Source organism: Syzygium oleosum, unplaced genomic scaffold (genome assembly GCF_021117445.2).
Source record: "Syzygium oleosum isolate NSW1041296 unplaced genomic scaffold, Sole_v2.1 Sole_v2.23, whole genome shotgun sequence".
Classification (NCBI taxonomy): Eukaryota; Viridiplantae; Streptophyta; class Magnoliopsida; order Myrtales; family Myrtaceae; genus Syzygium; species Syzygium oleosum.
The window spans coordinates 1,590,851-1,608,402 of record NW_026607507.1 but is presented as its reverse complement, the minus strand read 5'-3'; the positions used below and the strand labels follow the sequence as shown (position 1 = coordinate 1,608,402).

At 42.3% G+C, this 17,552-nt stretch overlaps 2 protein-coding genes and 1 long non-coding RNA gene across 4 annotated transcripts in view; 1 reads left to right on the top strand and 2 right to left on the bottom strand.

Annotated features, from left to right (window-relative positions):
• LOC115674597 (uncharacterized) overlaps positions 1 to 17,552 on the bottom strand; it is a 96,208-nt gene that overhangs the window by 14,782 nt on the left and 63,874 nt on the right. The gene's annotated exons all lie outside the window — the stretch shown is intronic.
• Positions 9,564 to 17,354, bottom strand: LOC115674596 (uncharacterized). Of its 2 annotated transcripts, XM_030597027.2 has the most exons (11): positions 17,141 to 17,354; positions 15,645 to 16,267; positions 14,714 to 14,891; positions 14,401 to 14,629; positions 13,851 to 13,990; positions 13,351 to 13,640; positions 12,898 to 13,110; positions 12,320 to 12,811; positions 11,298 to 11,966; positions 10,437 to 10,955; positions 9,564 to 10,065 (listed from the first exon to the last, which is right to left on the bottom strand). In XM_030597027.2, exons 2-11 carry the CDS (start codon positions 15,918 to 15,920, stop codon positions 9,841 to 9,843), a joined length of 3,231 nt encoding a protein of 1,076 aa, XP_030452887.1. In that variant the 5' UTR covers positions 15,921 to 16,267; positions 17,141 to 17,354; the 3' UTR covers positions 9,564 to 9,840. The 2 variants fall into 2 exon arrangements, with proteins under 2 accessions (XP_030452887.1, XP_056177428.1); XM_056321453.1 differs by lacking the exons at positions 15,645 to 16,267; positions 17,141 to 17,354 and adding an exon at positions 14,982 to 15,576.
• On the top strand, positions 10,244 to 10,696 carry LOC130140957 (uncharacterized). The gene is made up of 2 exons (XR_008818924.1): positions 10,244 to 10,373; positions 10,412 to 10,696. It is a non-coding gene; the product is annotated as an uncharacterized LOC130140957 (long non-coding RNA).

Below are 17,552 nucleotides of genomic sequence, written 5' to 3'. Positions count from 1 at the left end.
GCATGCACTGCATATCAGATTCGTGAGAAATTATTTTCTCGCCGTAGTTGCAGTTCAGGAGATGGGGCGGAGTGAAAATCGAGCGGGAGAATTCGAGCTTCTTATGGTTAAGATCTGATCATTCTGGTGAACTTTCCAAACTTTGGAGTTTTCCATAGTTATAGAAAACAGTTACAGCTCTCTTTCTTGCTAAATTCATCAACACGCTCTATACATTTAGAGATTGGGCAAAATCGTTACAGGATAATCTTTGGACCTACCCCTTATTGTTTAGCATAATAACAATTTATATGCTCGGTAACATAGAGAGGTCGAATGGATATGTGAGCAAAACTGTGATGGATACGGTCAACCCCCTGTGCACGCTAGGTCACACAATACAGACTCAAGGGTTCTATCTTATTCAACACTCAAGATCTGAATTATTTCCCTTGTTATACTATTTTGAATCTCGGAACAACATCATTTCACATGGTGATCTCATGTTGGACAGCTCGGTTCTGCACCTCAAAACCGGCGAGGCCGTACCTTCATCAGAAGTTTCTTCATGCATTAATGAGAAAGAGTACAACGTTAGATGTACTAAGATCAATTTACAAAACTAATACATTAACCCTACCTGCACGAGAAGTACATATACTTCCTTGACCGATGTCTGTCTCTGGGTTCAAGGAATGTACCAACGCCATGAAAAGGGGAAAAAAGAACCTGCATACAGTCTCATCTCAAGGTCCTATACATCTTCTAAACCTTTTGTCGCTTTCGGATCCTCCACTTTCAAACATCATGTAGGCAGATATGTGTAAATAAAAGCTACACACATCTTTCAAGCAGAACCCGACTACGACTAAACTAAACTCGTAAGCATAATAAAATTTGCATAAAAAGTGCAAAAGGGACGATCAAGAGCATTTCGATTGATGAGCGGAAAAAGGCCTTGATCAGAAGGGAGATGAAGCTAGAGTTGATTCGCTGAACAAAATGTTTCCACAAGTCTTAAGAGGCAAATACCCCTTTTAGCTGGAGGCTAACCAAGCTGTGCAAAAATTGTACCTTTGGAAGCGATAAAGACCCGATGGCCAAAAAGAAGTAATGAAGACTAGATCGATATGTTCGTGTATATATGCTTGATACACTTTCTAATCTTTGTACCTTTAATGGTGAATACGTCTTCAATCTTGTGATCGGAGAGCACTGTACGAATTTACCAAAATCTTGCAGGTTGATGTCAAATATATTAGGTGAATATAAGTATACACAGGGAAAATGCTCCAGATGTGCTTTGCATATGTTTGATCTGAAGTTATTGCAAAATATGGAAACCTATACTTAACTGTAGACTAAGATGAAACTAGAGAAAACAAGTGTACATGGGCATGCGTCCCCTTCTACACGTACATCCTACTGTACATAAACTGATCTGGAAAGGATTTCAATGATAGATGTATATAGTCTGTACACGGTGCTGTTTAGCAGAGAGAGAGAGAGAGAGAGAGAGAGAGATGGATGATCATGATCGTAGCTAAAAGCTGAATAAGTGATAATTTTCAGACTATGAATATATTAAATATCTAATTTACATGTATGTACATAGGGGTGGCAGTTGAATATATACATATGTTGGGTTCTTCAGATGAAAATACAGACAGTATAGGTCAGTTTACAGGTTACCTTGTGAAGTTTGTCCGCATTGCAGATGCCTCTTGAGTTTGAATGGAAAAGCTCAGTGTGAGGAATGAAGCCTGGTCCGAGATTCTTCTCTCTCTCTCTCTCTCTCTCACACACACACACACACACACACACAAACCCTCGAAGAACAGATCCTAGTTAAAACACACCCACATCCATGAGAAAGGAATAATTATCGAGTATTAAACCTAATCTCAATCTCTCTCGCTCTCTCTCACACACACATACACCTTCCAAAGCACAGATCCGACAGATAGTTAGTCACATACACCCACAGGCATAAGAATGAATGATCATCAAGGATTAAACCTAATCTCTCTCTCTCTCTCTCTCTCTCTCACACACACACACACACACACACACACAACAATGAAAAAGAAAAACCCAACAATTAGGAGCAGACAGACAGATATCTTGGATCAAACTTCATTCCAAACACCACTTTTCCTCAATGATCTTCCACGAGCAATAGATCTCTCTCTCTCTCTCTCTCTCTCTCTCTCTCTCTCTCTCTCTCTCTCTCTCTCTCATGATTCCACAATCATATCATAGACAGATGCAACGCAATTTGCAGGAGCAGAGAGAGAGGCGCTCACATCAAGCTCTCCCCTCTTATTTTTATACAAGAAGACCACACTAGAATTATTCACCAAATCCCATAAAGCATAAAGAAGGAAGAGGCACAACAGGGTGTGTGGGAGTCAGAGAAATATCATTTATTATTATTTTATGAAGGACAGGAGTAAAAAATTGGAAAAGCACATGATGGACAGGTCATGGCTTCCAATATAATAATGAAAAGCCTGGTGGGTTTTGGAACATTACCCTTGTCTTCTTCTAGTACAAGAAGGGCTTTTATTGGGGAGATGAGAGAGAGAAACCAAGTGCTGCTGGTGAGGCTTTTTTCCATGAGAGAGAGAGAGAGAGGACCAAGACTAAAGTTGGGGCCTTTTGAAAAAGCTACATGGGTGTGTGTGTGAGAGTAACAACAATGTAGATCTCTCCCATTAGTCCTCCAGCATTGATTAGAGAGAAGGAATCATGAACGCCCAATCAAAGCATTGATAGCATCAGAAGTCACTCAGCTTTCTTCTCCTTGTTTATTCATGCATGTATGCATATGTATGGATGTACATGCACAGCCGGGTCTGATTAAGTGTGCTCAAGAAGGTGAATCTCAAAACATTGATAAAAAAAGCAGTAGGTTTATAATTAACTGTATGGTTAGTGAAAAGCATGAATAGATGAAATCATTAGCTTGCAACCGCTCCCATTGAAGCGACCAACTTCTGTACACGTTATGATCTTTTAAGTATTACGCACCTGCTCCCACTAGAAGACAGTCTGAGCAAGGGTTATCCTCAACGTAAAATCACCTGGTTTCATCAGAATCGTTCCTAACCTAAGTGTCCCCATGTCAGGCTTAGCGGTTTGTTAAACCTAACTTTGAAGTGATTAGTGATAGGTATGACGATGGGTCTTGCAATTGATTCACTAGTGACATTGTTGAATAGCGCGATTTTTCACTTAATGACAGCATGATAAATCTTAATGCTTCTTGTCAGTTGGGGCCGAAACCATGGAGGTAGATAAGCTGTTTCGGGCTGATGCGGAACTCTATGACGAGTAGGGATTCTTTTGGTTGCACTTAGCAAGGAAATGTGGGAAAATTGTCAAATCAGTCCTAAACCTATTGTACGGCGGCCAATTTAGTCCTAAACCTTTTAAGTTTGCCAATTCAGTCCTAAACCTTTTAAATTCTTACCAATTGAGTCTTTCTGGCCAATTTTGGCCGGCCGGCGCTGACGTGGCCGCCGGCCGGTGCCGGCCGTCCGATCAACTCTGACGTGGCAATTTTTAATTTTTTAAAATTTTTTAATATTTTTTTTCTTTTTCTTCTTTTTTTTTTCTAGTTTCTCCCCTCTGGCCGGTCCGGCGACTGGCGGTCGGCCAGAGGGGAGGGCCGGCGAGGCCTCTGGCGAAGCTCGCCCCACCGGCCACCGGCGAGGCCTCACCGGCCCCTGGCTGGGCGAGGCTCGGCGAGGCGAGGTCGAGCCTCGCCATCGCCTAGGTCGCGACGGCGAGGCTCGACCTCGCCTCGCCGAGCCTCGCCGTCGCCTGGGTCGCGACGGCGAGGTCGAGCCTCGCCCAGATCTGGGCGAGGCTCGACCTCGCCTCGCCGAGCCTCGCCTAGCCAGGGGCCGGCGGGGCGAGCTTCGCCAGAGGCCTCGCCGGCCCTTCCCTCTGGCCGGCTGCCGGACCTGCCAGAGGGGAGAAACCGGAAAAAAAGAAGAAAAAGAAAAAAAAATATTAAAAAATTGAAAAAAAATAATTAAAAATTGCCACGTCAGCGTTGATCGGACGGCCGGCGGCCACGTCAGCGCCGACCGGCCAAAATTGGCCGGAAGGACTCAATTAGCAAGAATTTAAAAGGTTTAGGACTGAATTGGCAAACTTAAAAGGTTTAGGACTGAATTGGCCGCCGTACAATAGGTTTAGGACTGATTTGACAATTTTCCCAAGGAAAAGTTATCGCATGATCTATAAGATCCTGTGGACTAATCGCATCTTCAATTTGATCACGTGGATCTCGTTGTAGGGCTCGCACGATCAATGATCTACATGGGCTTGGTTTATATGGTCCATGGACGATGGAATACTTTTTCCTCAGCAAGGACTGTGTGCTTAATCGGTGGATTCATGCTACACATTTGGTGTAGCTTAAATCAAAATTCAAACAAAGAAACGTTTTTTTTTTCTCTTCTTTGGTTTGTGCTTAATTAGATAGTGAATTAACTTAATTGAAAGGAGGTCTTCATTAGAATTGCGCACCAAAAGTGAGAAACTTAGTTCTCCAGAGGTTTACAAATCAGGGAAAGACATAAAAAGCTAGTAAAGGACTAGATGAAAGACGATCATCTTCTCTGTCGGCGCCGCCCTTTGCCAGAGCATCAGTGCACCAATTCCCGTCACCAACGATACGCAGGATCCGCATCACCCCGAAAGTCCCCTAATGATTAATTCCCAATCATCAATTAGCGCAATGAACGGGTGAAAATCTACATTCGTGTTCGTACAACACAACGAAAAATCCAATTGAAATCTCCATGTTGACATTATTGCTTCCAGGCACTAGTGTCGTATGAGAAATTCAACTCAAAAAATTGCTAAAGATCGATTCTAACGAACACTCTCATGGATACCAACTTTTTTCCGGATGTTGCATCTCACGAGTGCTTTCATGTCTTTGATGACGCGACATAAAAAAATGTATATTTTGTGGATTATCGCGATGGACCTTTTTTGTGAGAAAGATTTAGTTTAGCTTTGATTAGTGGGATAATCACGCTAGTTGGCGTGATAGAAGGCTTCCAAGAAATTGATTGATGACATTTCACTTTCCTCATTCTTCGATTAAACTAAACACATTAATTGGCAAAACCAACTTTTGAATATGCTTAGGTTAAGAACAACATTTTTTGGGATAAAGAATCGTTAAGATAATAGTTTTCCAAGACTGAAGCGCCCCGCGGAAGATTAGCTTAGCTTTATCTTTGTTTATCGACGTACCTTTTGAGTTAAGCATGACATCGTTTTAAAGGAGAGATACGTAGAAGCAATAGAAAAATTATCCATTTCTCGAGAAAAAAACAGCTAGCAAAGTTCCTCGGCTATATGTAAGCATTTCAAGAGCAAACTCCTATTCATGATTGACACCGCCAGCCTTTCATGAATTCATGAAAGTGAACTACGTTATCGACATCAAATCATTGTCCTATGGAGTGGAGAGACAGAGAGAGAGAGAGAGACCAATCCATTAGATTTGATTTTCTTCTCTTGCTTTAAAAATGTGGCCCACGGTATTTCTGGTCTTCCTTAACTTTTCCTTTTTATGTTACCCTGTTTCCGGCCAAATCCCCAAAAACATTCGCGAATTTCTGTTCAAGGGACAAAATATCCATGATTAAATTATCCGAATAAGAAAACTGAAGTGGTATATGACGTGGCTTACAATTACAGCTAGGGATGAGCACGATAGTTCCCACTATAAAATTGGAAATCGCTCACTAAAGAACCGAGAATTGCCCGTTGATTTCATAGATCCACCCGGAATCGGACCGCCGGTCTAGTCCGGTTCCTGGGTAGGTCCATGGAACCGGTCTCACCAAACTTCACACATCGGCATTGTAAAATGCAACAAAAAAATTACACAAAAATGCAACTTTACCTACTGGTCAAGTTAAGACATTGCTCTTCAAGTTAGGATCTTCCTAACAAGCTAGAGGGGGTAAGTACAGCGCAAGTGCCATAACTTTTGTACGGAGGACACTTAAGTGCCATAACTTTTTTTTGGCTCACTTGAGTGCCATAACTTTCAAAAAAAAGATCACTTAAGTGCCACTTACGAGCTGGTCGTGAGGGCCCGAAACCGCAGCTTTTTCGGCTGAACAATGACCTTTCCGGTGAGGTGAGCACCACCAGCTTGAAGAGGGGGTGTCGGTGAATCATTCCATGGCCTCCGTTCGTCTCGAAATTTCCGTTTTAGCCTCCGTTGACGAAGGTAAAAATGCTTCGTAGTCACACATTTATTGAGCTGATTTGTGTGACTACGAAGCATTTTTACCTTCGTCAACGGAGGTTAAAACGGAAATTTCGAGACGAACGGAGGCCATGGAATGATTTACCGACACTCCCTCTTCAATATGGTGGTGCTCGTCTCGCCGGGAAGGTCACCGTTCGACCGGAAAAGCCGCGGTTTCAGGCCCTCATGACTAGCTTGTCAGAGGGGTTGGTCGTGAGGGCCCGAAACCGCAGCTTTTCCAGCCAAACGGTGACCTTCCCGGCGAGGCGAGCACCACCAGATTGAAGAGGGGGTGTCGGTGAATCATTCCATGGCCTCCGTTTATCTCGAAATTTCCGTTTTAACCTCCGTTGACGAAGGTAAAAATGCTTCATAGTCACACAAATCGGCTCGATAAATGTGTGACTACGAAGCATTTTTACCTTCGTCAACGGAGGCTAAAACGGAAATTTCGAGACGAACAGAGGCCATGGAATGATTCACCGACACCCCCTCTTCAAGCTGGTGGTGCTCGCCTCACCGGGAAGGTCATTGTTCGGCCGGAAAAGCCGCGGTTTCGGACCCTCATGATCAGCTCGTAAGTGGCACTTAAGTGATCTTTTTTTGAAAGTTATGGCACTCATGTGAGCCAAAAAAATGTTATGGCACTTAAGTGTCCTCCGTACAAAAGTTATGGCACTTGCGCTGTACTTACCCCCAAGCTAGAGCCAAGGACTGGAATGTAAAAATCTTCACTTATTGTTCAAACTTTCCAAATATGACCGCATAAAGACATTTGTGCCAGTAACTTCCGAATAAGTCAGAGCCAAAGACATTGCAATAGCTACATTTAGTAGTCTCTTAACTTTCCACTCCTTCATGTGAAGAAGTCATATAGCACTGCACTATTATGAATAGGAAAAAGTAGACAGTGAGCTTCAACAAAATGAGTTGAATCATTTCAAGCTTCAATGAGCTGTGAAAATGGTATAACCTATACACCACTTACACACATTATAATCTTCTGTCAACGGTGAACTTCAACAAAATGAGCGAACAATCTCATTGCTTGCTATTCACAAGCACTTTGTCACAAGCTCATACAGCAGATTAGCACAATATTGAGTTATCCACACCGTCGACCGAGAAGAGTGAGAGTATTGACCAAGTTAGGTTTAGAAATTTAGGATTTTCTTTTTTTTAATAAAAAATTAAATAAATAAATATTATATTATATTATCAGTCCGGTTTAAGTGGGCTGGTGGGCGGTTTCACACTTGAAACAGAGAACCGGACCGGCACCCATTGGTTCCAATAAATTGGAATCGAGAACCGGACTAGACCATTTAGGAACCACCGGTTCTGGGTCAGTCCGGTCCGGTTCCAGGCGGTTCTTAGTTCCTTTGTACATCCCTACTTATAGTTATGTTTTAGAGAAACGTATTAGTAGAGAAAAGAGTTGAAAGTGATATCCCAAAACGTACGCAGAACGGATTTGTCCCGATTAAGAGGAATCGGAAGCGACCGAGCTTCATTGCGTCGTCTGGCTACTGCTGACAATGTCCACGGTGCCTTTTGGCTCTTGCGGACGTGTCTTTTTGCACGCATCTGAATCGTTTGGTCAAGCATCTGAATCATTAGTCATGTCATCATGTGGCATGTCGGAGTACACGAAATAGGCTTTTCAATTCGGTATCAAGTTAGAGACGAAATAGCTGGCAATTAGTAACCCTCAAATGCTTGCTCGCAATTCAACACGATACAACAGGACTCGCTCATGATCCTAACTCAACAAGATTCAAGCATCTTTCCATCTAAGATCGGGTGTTGTCCTCAGGAGAAGAATATAAGCAGAAGATCATATTCGTCCAGATTCTATTTAACCTACCATATCTTCTGAGATAGATAAAACCCCTGGTCAAATGTTAGCATTAGATAGAACATCATTCTTCAAAAAGTTTTAAAATCCAAAAGATTCAATTTATATGTTTATTAGATGATCATATCATATGAATGACGAGAACATTAAGATAAGAGAAAATGAAAAATAAGAAGAATGCATCTGTGTTCATAACTGAGTGATTGGTGTGGTGTGGTTTACAACCTCGGTTCCGTGGTTTTAAAAAGCACCTAAATTTTCGAACCGATATTTTGGCCTCTGTTAGTCCGCATTCCACCAATCATGTGTTTTTTTATGGTCTTATAAAAAATGTTGTTTGGTGGGAAAGTTTTAAAATCCAAAAGATTCAATTTATATGTTTATTAAATCCATTGTAAGGATGTCGGTTGAGTTCTAAACTTTTCGATCTTGCTAATTTAATCCTAAACCTTTGTGCGAAATTTCAATGTAGTCCTTTAAGCCAATTCTTATCGCAAATCGCCGACATGTCAGTGCACTATCTAGGATGGCTGGTGTTTCCAACAAAAATTAGTCAGAAGAGCTATATTGAAAATTCACTCAAAGGTATATGACGAAATTGACAAAATTAAAAGATATAGGACTAAATTAACATATGTATAATAAATTTATGACTAATTGAATAATTTTTCCCTTGTTTGGCTGACACCGTCCGTCGGGTAAAAAGTCAGTATAAACAGAGAAGTTCTGCTCGGTGTGTGTAGTGGACTGCACGCTGAATTCAAACGCTCAGGTCATCGATGCAAAAAGAAGGGGGAAATGAAAAGACTAAAGAGGTCAAAGTGCGTGCGGGTCCACGTCAATTTTCAGGACTAAAAAGCTTATGTCTCCCCCCCTTTTTTGGCCCCAAGGGCAGGAAGATCCGTGGCTATCCATGGCCGTACAAGTGATCTTTTCCTTTCGTTTCTTTGTCCCAGACACACACACACACACACACTGTAAGATGAAGTTCGGGTGTAATCGTTGGAAGACATAGGTCCAGTGGTCTCTCTCACCCTTTAAGCACACCATAATGTCAAGTCGGATTTGAACCATTTTATCCCTGATCCGATCGGGGACCGGCCATCTATATGAGTACGAACTGACTCCAGAAATAATGCTTTCCGGCGACCCGACTCTGCATCCAGAAGATCTCGAACAGGTCTGTCCACGATGTTCCAAATTATCTAAGGACATGACCCGTGCTAAAGCCAAAAAGCAAAGAAATTCAGAATGATAGGATGGTAGTGTTGAATACTTGAAACATGTGCTAAAGCAGACCATAAAGAATCCGTACATGTGCTTCCGGTTTCAGAGGCAATATAAACGTATCTAATGCAGAAGATGGTATTTGGAATACATGACTGACCAACCCAATTAAGATGAATGAAGCTACTGCAATCAGTAGAAACTCAATGCCAGCAGAATTTGACATTTATGAGATTAGATTAAAATCCGCAAGTAGAGCCTTCTCCGGATCTGTCTCTATCTTTTACAAGACGTACATGAACATGCACAAGGTCATTGAGAGTCAATGACACGAATCTTTATTCTCAAAAGTTACGGAAGCTCGGTGTTTAAATAGAAAGATAATCTACCCTATAGAATTAAGAGAATAATGTACACTTATGTCAATCTGTACAGTCGAATTTACAAAAGTGCATGAAGGAAAAAAGTGTTCCCCTAACGCCGGTCAAGACTGGTTCTTGACGATTTTTACGCTGCTGTAGAATCGCTTGAGATCTTTCATAGCCTTCTCTTCGATCTGGATCGCGCGAATAGATGAGGGTGCATCGACCTCCGGTTTGAACCAGCGGTTCATTCCGGCAGAATCTGAAGGCGAGCCCTGCCCAGATGTGACTGCAAATCCAGTCGTTTGCGTCTTTGGACTGTGGGAGAGACTCTGGTGCTGTTTACCCTGGGTTAAATAAGAAGCAAAAGATGAAGATCCCAAGCATCATGAAGGCATTAACAGGGCTAAAATATATCGAACTACCAAACTTATAAAGATTACTACAATTGGTATGATACATGTCCATTGGAATTACCAATTGAACATAATACAAGCACGCCATGTCCATGTGACCAACTAATGAGTGTACAGGGGTTGTGCCGATGGATTTGGTGGGTCTGGGTCTGCATGTGTGCAAGTGGGCAGGCAGAGTGTATCTCTCAGGAGGACGGGCATTGGTGCGTGCATGCGTGCACTGGTGTGTGCGCACGTGTGTGGAGAGAGAGACACACAGAGAGAGAGAGAGAGAGAGAGAGAGAGAGAGAGAGAGAGCAGACCTGCTGCATCTGTATATCCCTTAATGAAGGCCGAGACATAAGAGGTGGAGTCCCAGAAGAAGCCCAGGGAGGGGTGCCCTTTTCGGCATCAGAAGCTGGAGATGAACAAGCTCGGCCCACGGGTATAGGACTGGAAGGCAAAAACGAACTCAAGCTGATTCTTCCATCAGTCTTGACATCAGCTATGTCTCCTAACTTGGGTCTGCTACCAGTTATTAGAATCTCCTTGCTGTTTTTCTGTTCATCCAGAATCTGACGAAGCGAGGTGGACCCTTTTGAAAACTGGGCCCCACCCCATGCTGGTCCTTCACTTTTGGGCAACGAGGGAGGCGGCGGAGCGGTATTTCTTGGGGCGTCATCAAGAGCACCACTCAAAAACATGGAGAGCCCACCCTTCTTATTTTTCCTTTTCACCGTCGAGCCCTTGCTCTTTTGAACATCTCCAACTTCACTCTTCCCAATAGTTGAAGATTCTTTCATAGCCTCGCCCACCTGATGTTCAACCCCAGGACACTCCTCCTATCATGTAGCAATAAAATCAACATGAGACTACTAAAAAAATCACTTGTCACAAACTCGTCTATCTAACTACAGAACAAAAGAAGCTTCCCCAAACTTGTGACCCAAAGACTAATCCTAATAGCAGAAGCATATCTCGTTTGACAAAAAAGCGACCGTGAGGCAGACAATAAAATTCCTGAGACTAAATAAATTAAATGTACCGTTAAACATTACTTTTGATTTTGTTCCATTTGTAGGCTACACTATTAATTCAGTGGATAAGATCATCTTCTTGGTATTCCAGCACAATAACTGCACACTCAATTCTGTGTAAAGATGTATCTAAGTAAGGAATTTTACCTCATCCTTGGAGACTGGCGAGAACCCAGGATCCTTAGAGCTCTCTAAAGAACTCACTTCACCATCTCCATGACAAAAGCCAGACGCATTCTCTACCTGAGATAACTGCTTTTTGTTCTTTCTTCTTTGCCTTTTAGATACTCCAGCATTTTTCACCTTCCCATCTGATGGCTCTAAAACCGAGGGTTTTGCACCCAGTACCTCCACTGGGACACCCAGCTCAACAAGTGAGCTTTCAAGAGAAGACCTAGTACTGAGCTTCGCTATCTGTTGGCAGTCAAGAGAATGCCCTGTGGACTGCTTTTCTTCAAGCATCTCTATCTGTTGCAACTTTTTGCGCAGAGCACGAATTTGTTTGCTGACGTGTTCACTAAGATCGTCTTTCAATTGCAGAAACGAGTCAGCATCTTGGCGGCTCTTGTTTCTCAAGGATAACTTGTCCATGGATGTACAACGCATCCTTACCAACTCACTCTCTCCATCCTCTTCTTCACTGTCAATAATTGCAGGAAAGACAGCAGTAGGCGTAGGAAGACGACGGCAACTCCATGGCTCAGATGACCTCGAGTCCAATAACTTCTCCAGTCTGACTAAAATATCTAAAGAAGCAGTTGCCACATTGTGTGATGAGATGGAGAGGACATAGTCCAGATTCCTAACAACAATATCCTATGGGTACAAGCACGAAAATCTAGTGAGTTATGGACACAATGTCAGAAATCTGCTAGAAAGATCAATCACGCAAAAGGTTATGGGCTACATAAGAAATCATGATAGGTTGCAACTGCAAAATGTCAATGACCTCAAGACTCTTAACAATGATTAGTGTCACCTATAGTTTACTACAAACTTACGAAGTAGAACAGAACAGTTACAGATATACAAATGGAAAATTCTCACTTCGGAGGAGAAGAACCGATAGGTGGAAACATTACACGGCACTGGCATTAAAGATCGCAGTATCGGAGGACAGAGTAAAAAACTCTTGCGTACTCAAAAATTATAAGTCCTTCGGTCTATACCTCACAATGCTTCCTCAATCCATCTGCATCAAGTGAATCTGCAATTTCAAGCAACTGGATGGCATTCCTAGGTTCCACTAGACACTCTGCTGCAGCCTTCTCACAAAGGCTTTTCAAGCTAGGTATTGGACGTTGCACGGCATCACTATCCTCTATCGTGAGTAATGCATTATCAGACTTTACATCGTCAAACAAAATGTCTTCATCAAGCTCTTCCAACTCATTCCCACCATTCAACATCACCTCCTGAGAATTCTCGAGTGCCGGAGACACATAAGCCGGATGAAAGAGAGAGGCAACTATCAAGAGATGGGTTTCTCCAACTGACACAGAAGTTGCCTTCTTCAGGCCATGTAATCGTGTGGGCACTGGCGGCTTATCCTTCTCTTTCTTCCCATCCCACATGTAAACATCACCTGTGGTAGTAACTGCAGCAGACCAGTACTTTCCAGCAGAAATGCTCACAATGTTTCTTTGACATAGTGAATATAGCTATACCATGAAAAGATGCAAGCAATCAGAAAATAGCTGAAACACCCAAAAATAAGTAAACAGAGAACCATTTAACACATTAGAACCTGTTGGCATCTAACGTTGGGATCAGAGGACACCCAACAAAATAAGGCTCCATCATCTGTAAGAGCCATGCTGTGTACCATCCCTGCTGCTATAGCTACAACGTGCAGTCGTTCCTTGCGATGAAACTTCAAAGGCATGCTCCCGCTTTTCTTAAGATTCCTAGCAACAACCACACGTCTTGGATTAACAAGCCTATGACCCCACGTATAAACCTGCAAGACATACTAGATATTTAGTTTATGTAAAACATGTATGGCAGATCATATCCAAAACAAATAGAAGGATGTCACTATCAAGCCAGACAGTTTCCCAAAGTATGGTCCAATACGATTACACAGAACGATTCAAAGTCTACAGCAAATGTGAAAATGGAACTTTTCACAAAGCCAGTATCAAGAAAGAGAACAAGTTAAGCAATATGAACACAATGAGTTACAGTGAAAGACAATGACCTCCCCATCTGCTCCCAGAACAATTGTGTGATACTTTGCAGCTGCAACTCCAATAAAACCTTTGCCCTTCAAATACTCAACCAGTCTTGGCGTGTAATTTGATCCAGAATTGGAAGTTCCATAGCCAAGCTGACCTTCCCTGTTGCACCCCCATGTGAATACTTCACCAGATTCAGAAACCACAGCAGTGTGCTTATTTGCTGCAGCAACAGCAACAACTTTCGACTTAAGGGCACTAACTCTACGAGGAGTCGGCTGAGTATCAACAGAAGTGTATCCAAGTTGACCCTCTGCAGAAAATCATAAAAAGGATCCTCACACTTCAAAAATATCACTCCAGTTCAGTCAATGAAGCAATGGGTATAAGAAGTGAGAATGTCACCCTCTCAATTCTACATTTCCCACTTGAAACACAAATGCGTAATTAAGGTTAGACTACTAAAATTCCAGAATCGGAACAAAATGAATACTACACCATTCAGAAACCAAATGAATTTCACCTCTATTAGATCCCCAGGTGAACACTTCTCCACCCTCAGTAGCAATAACAGTGTGATGTTTAGCTGCTGCAATTGCTTTCACACGACGAGATCCTAAACCAGAAGTCACCTGTCGTGGAGTGATGACCGCAGCTTGACCACTGGAAAGAATCAAGTGATTAAAAACATTTCAGGAAACACATACTCATATTCAAACAAGGCTATTCATCTTAACTGCGATTCATTGGCCAGGAAGGGGGCCAAAGCTAAATGCTAATTTCTAGCCTAGACTTGTACACACACAAGTGAGAGAGAGAGAGAGAGAGAGAGAGAGAGAGAGAGAGAGAGAGAGAGAGAGAGAGAGAGGTGCAAAGAAATTTAGTTGGCCAACTATTTCAGTTAGTGTCTACACAACTATTGCTTTTACACAAGGCCATTGTATCCTTTTATTAGAAAGAATCTAAGAGTCAGAAGACAATAAACTACAACGTAGCATCAATATTCTTGCTCCTAAAACGAATACAATAAAGTAAGATCATGCATGGATAAAAGAAGGATACTAATATGGTACCTATGGATGTCAAAATCAGGATGCCCAAGCCGACCACCTCTTCCAAATCCCCAAGTGAAGAGTTCTCCTCGAGCACTAACAGCAACACTGTGAAACTTTGCTGCAGACACCTGCTTAATTAAGGAACCGTGCAGTGAATCAACTTTGCACGGTAACTTTTGTATGCAAGCATTTCCAGTTCCTAGCTGATAATTTGCACCACTACCCCAGCTAAACACCTCCGTGGCTACTGCAATAAGCAATAATTCGGACATACCATCAAGGGGACTCAATTAATAGTAACAACTATTAACTACAGGATTAAAATATATACCAGCATCATAGCTGTTCCCAATAACCTGATTTACAGGCCCTGAGAGTAAGTCGATGGGCGTCCGAGACTTAGAGTCCTCCAACATGATAGAAGCACCGGATTGAAGGAGGACACTTGCAACTGCAAGATGACCAAAATGCAGGGCCCTGTGAAGGCTGCTCCATCCTGATTCTCCATCCTGGAAAGCATTGCATGATTACCAATTATCATTGATTTGAAGATAAATCTCTAGCTCAGCATCCAAATCCATAAAAAAAAGTTCACTCACAACTACAACAAGGGAAGAAAATTCTTCATTTCAAATTGAACCAAATTGAACGAACCCTGATGGTCAAGTTTTCTTCAAAAAGCACAGTTGCACAATGCTATGCCATGCTCGATCCAATATGCATCTTGCAGGTGCAGAGTTACAAAGTCGATGTTTCTCATCTAATGGAGCACATGATCTGCTCAGTCTCATTTATCCTTTCTCAATGCCAATAAACCAAATTATCTTCAGTAGCTGGAGCTATACTGGCAATCACCCAAGTCTACCCCATTTAAACCCGGATTAAGCTAGTTACAGCACAATTGCATGTTCTTCGTTTTACAAAAGACCTTGAAAAAGAAAAAATTGAGCCTCATCCAACCACACCAAATCTGAACCGTGTCCTCTATCACCTTTGAGATCTCTGTAATGCCATTCTCTTTATGCACCTCCCCATTCCATTATGCATGAGACACTTCTATCAAGTGGTTATGGTGCAAACATAAAAGTGAAATAGAATTGTGGAGAAACTGAAGAAAGAACAATGAAAAACTCTGTGATTATCAACAACGGACTTAACAAGCACATTGCCTAGAGATGATTGATCGACACACCATAATAACTCTGGGAACCAACAAACTCTTCATGAGACATATATTTAGATAAGCATCAGAGAGAACCAACCCTAGCATCAGGATCAGCACCAGCTGCAAGAAGCCTCCTAACGACTGGAATGTGATTTCTCCATGTTGCGACATGAAGTGCCGTAAGACCAAAGGTGTTTCTTGAATTAATATTTCCCCCATTCTTTTTCAGTAAGGCCAATGCAGAATCGACATCAGCCAAAGATCCCTCTTGAACAATGACCCATAGATCTTTCTGCTGTCCGCCTAATAAAGTTTTACGAGCAGGAGCCAGCAAATTATGCTTCTGTCCTTGAGGAGAAACTAAAATCTCCATTCCTTCATGTAAACTACTATATTGCTCCTTCAACTGATTAAAAGAAAAAACCAAATTCAAATCCAATTCCAAGGTTCCAAACAAACAACCCCACAGACAGCCGAAAATCAACCAAGAGCCAGTTAAAATGAGAACAAACTGCCCTATGAAGAAGATGATTCGGCCTAATCCATGTTGAGCTGACTAATAAACTCAGTAGATTACAGGAGAACTGCCATCATGAATATAAGTTGAATGAAGAATGTGCCATCCTCACAATCCCAAAATTCAGATTGCAGAGTAGAACTTATAGCCCCAATCAACGTACGATAAACCTCAATGGAGGAATTGCTGACGTAACCAGGAACCTGATCAAACGGAAAGGAAAAAGAGATCTCATCATTCTAAAACATGTAAGATTCTCATTATGCTTTCTTTGAGTACATTTGCTCGCACGCTAGATTCTAGTAACAAATATAAAGGGGAACGTTATACAGGATATATGATGTTCAAGCACCAAAAAGATGACTGATCAGGGCAAGGATCTTGAAAAAATAGAGAAAAAGATCAGTCTGAAGGTACCTATAAGAAGAAAAAAGTGAAGGAAATGGCATTTATCTAATTCTTGAGCTATATAAATTATCAAAACAAGCTTCGCAATGAAAATGTCACTCAAAGTTACAGGTTCCATTTCTAAAATTGAGCAAAGTGAGCTTCCTCATCCGATCATATGCCACTTACTTTGTTAGTCTAAACACCATAGAGGACACATAAGTCGTGGATGGAAATTGAGGATTTCCAACTAGAAAAACAAAACCTTAAACCTCCAAAACAACACGTCAAGTGTCCAACTCCGAAACCCAGATCTAACATCAGATATTCTTCTCGGTAAACAACCCAAGATCAAAATTTGGACGTTTAGTCCACAAATGAGCCCCAGGCAGTGAGTAGAGACGGAATTTTGAACAAGAAAAGCACAGCCCCGGCGACACCCACAAAGACAAAAACAACGAACGGAACAGGCACCGATCTCAAGGAAACCTTCCCAGCACTCAATGCAAGTGGGCGAACACAACAACAAATTCACCATACCATCATCATCCGCTGACATAATTTATCAACCGAGATATCTCGAAGCTCCAATGAAGAGCACAAGGGGAGCAGGGGGTAAAGAGAGAGAGAGAGAGAGAGAGAGAGTTTGCGGGAGGAAAGAGATTCGCGAGACGGCGACAACGACATACCTAGCGTGAGAGACTCGGGCGAGAACAGCAAACGAACCACACGGCGTGATGCGGAATTTCGAAGAGCATATAAAATGGGCGCATCAACTGATTTGAAGTTTGAAGAGAATCGCACCGAAGAATATACCCCCTTCCCCTCCACCCCGCAGGACGATAGCACTAACGTATGATGCAACAAAACTGGTGCGTTTCGGTTTCAGGGACAGGAGACTGAACGAGAAGAGGGGGGGGGGGGGGGGGGACACTTTTCAACGGGGGAGGGCAGGGTGGGAAAATGGGAAAATCGGAGATTTGCGAGCGGACGAGAATGCCCCTGGACAATGTGGGAATTGTCGCCGGTCGAAGCTGACGTTGTCTTATTTGACCCAAAAAAAACGAAAAGGCTGAGGTTGTCTTGGAAGCCGAGTCCGGA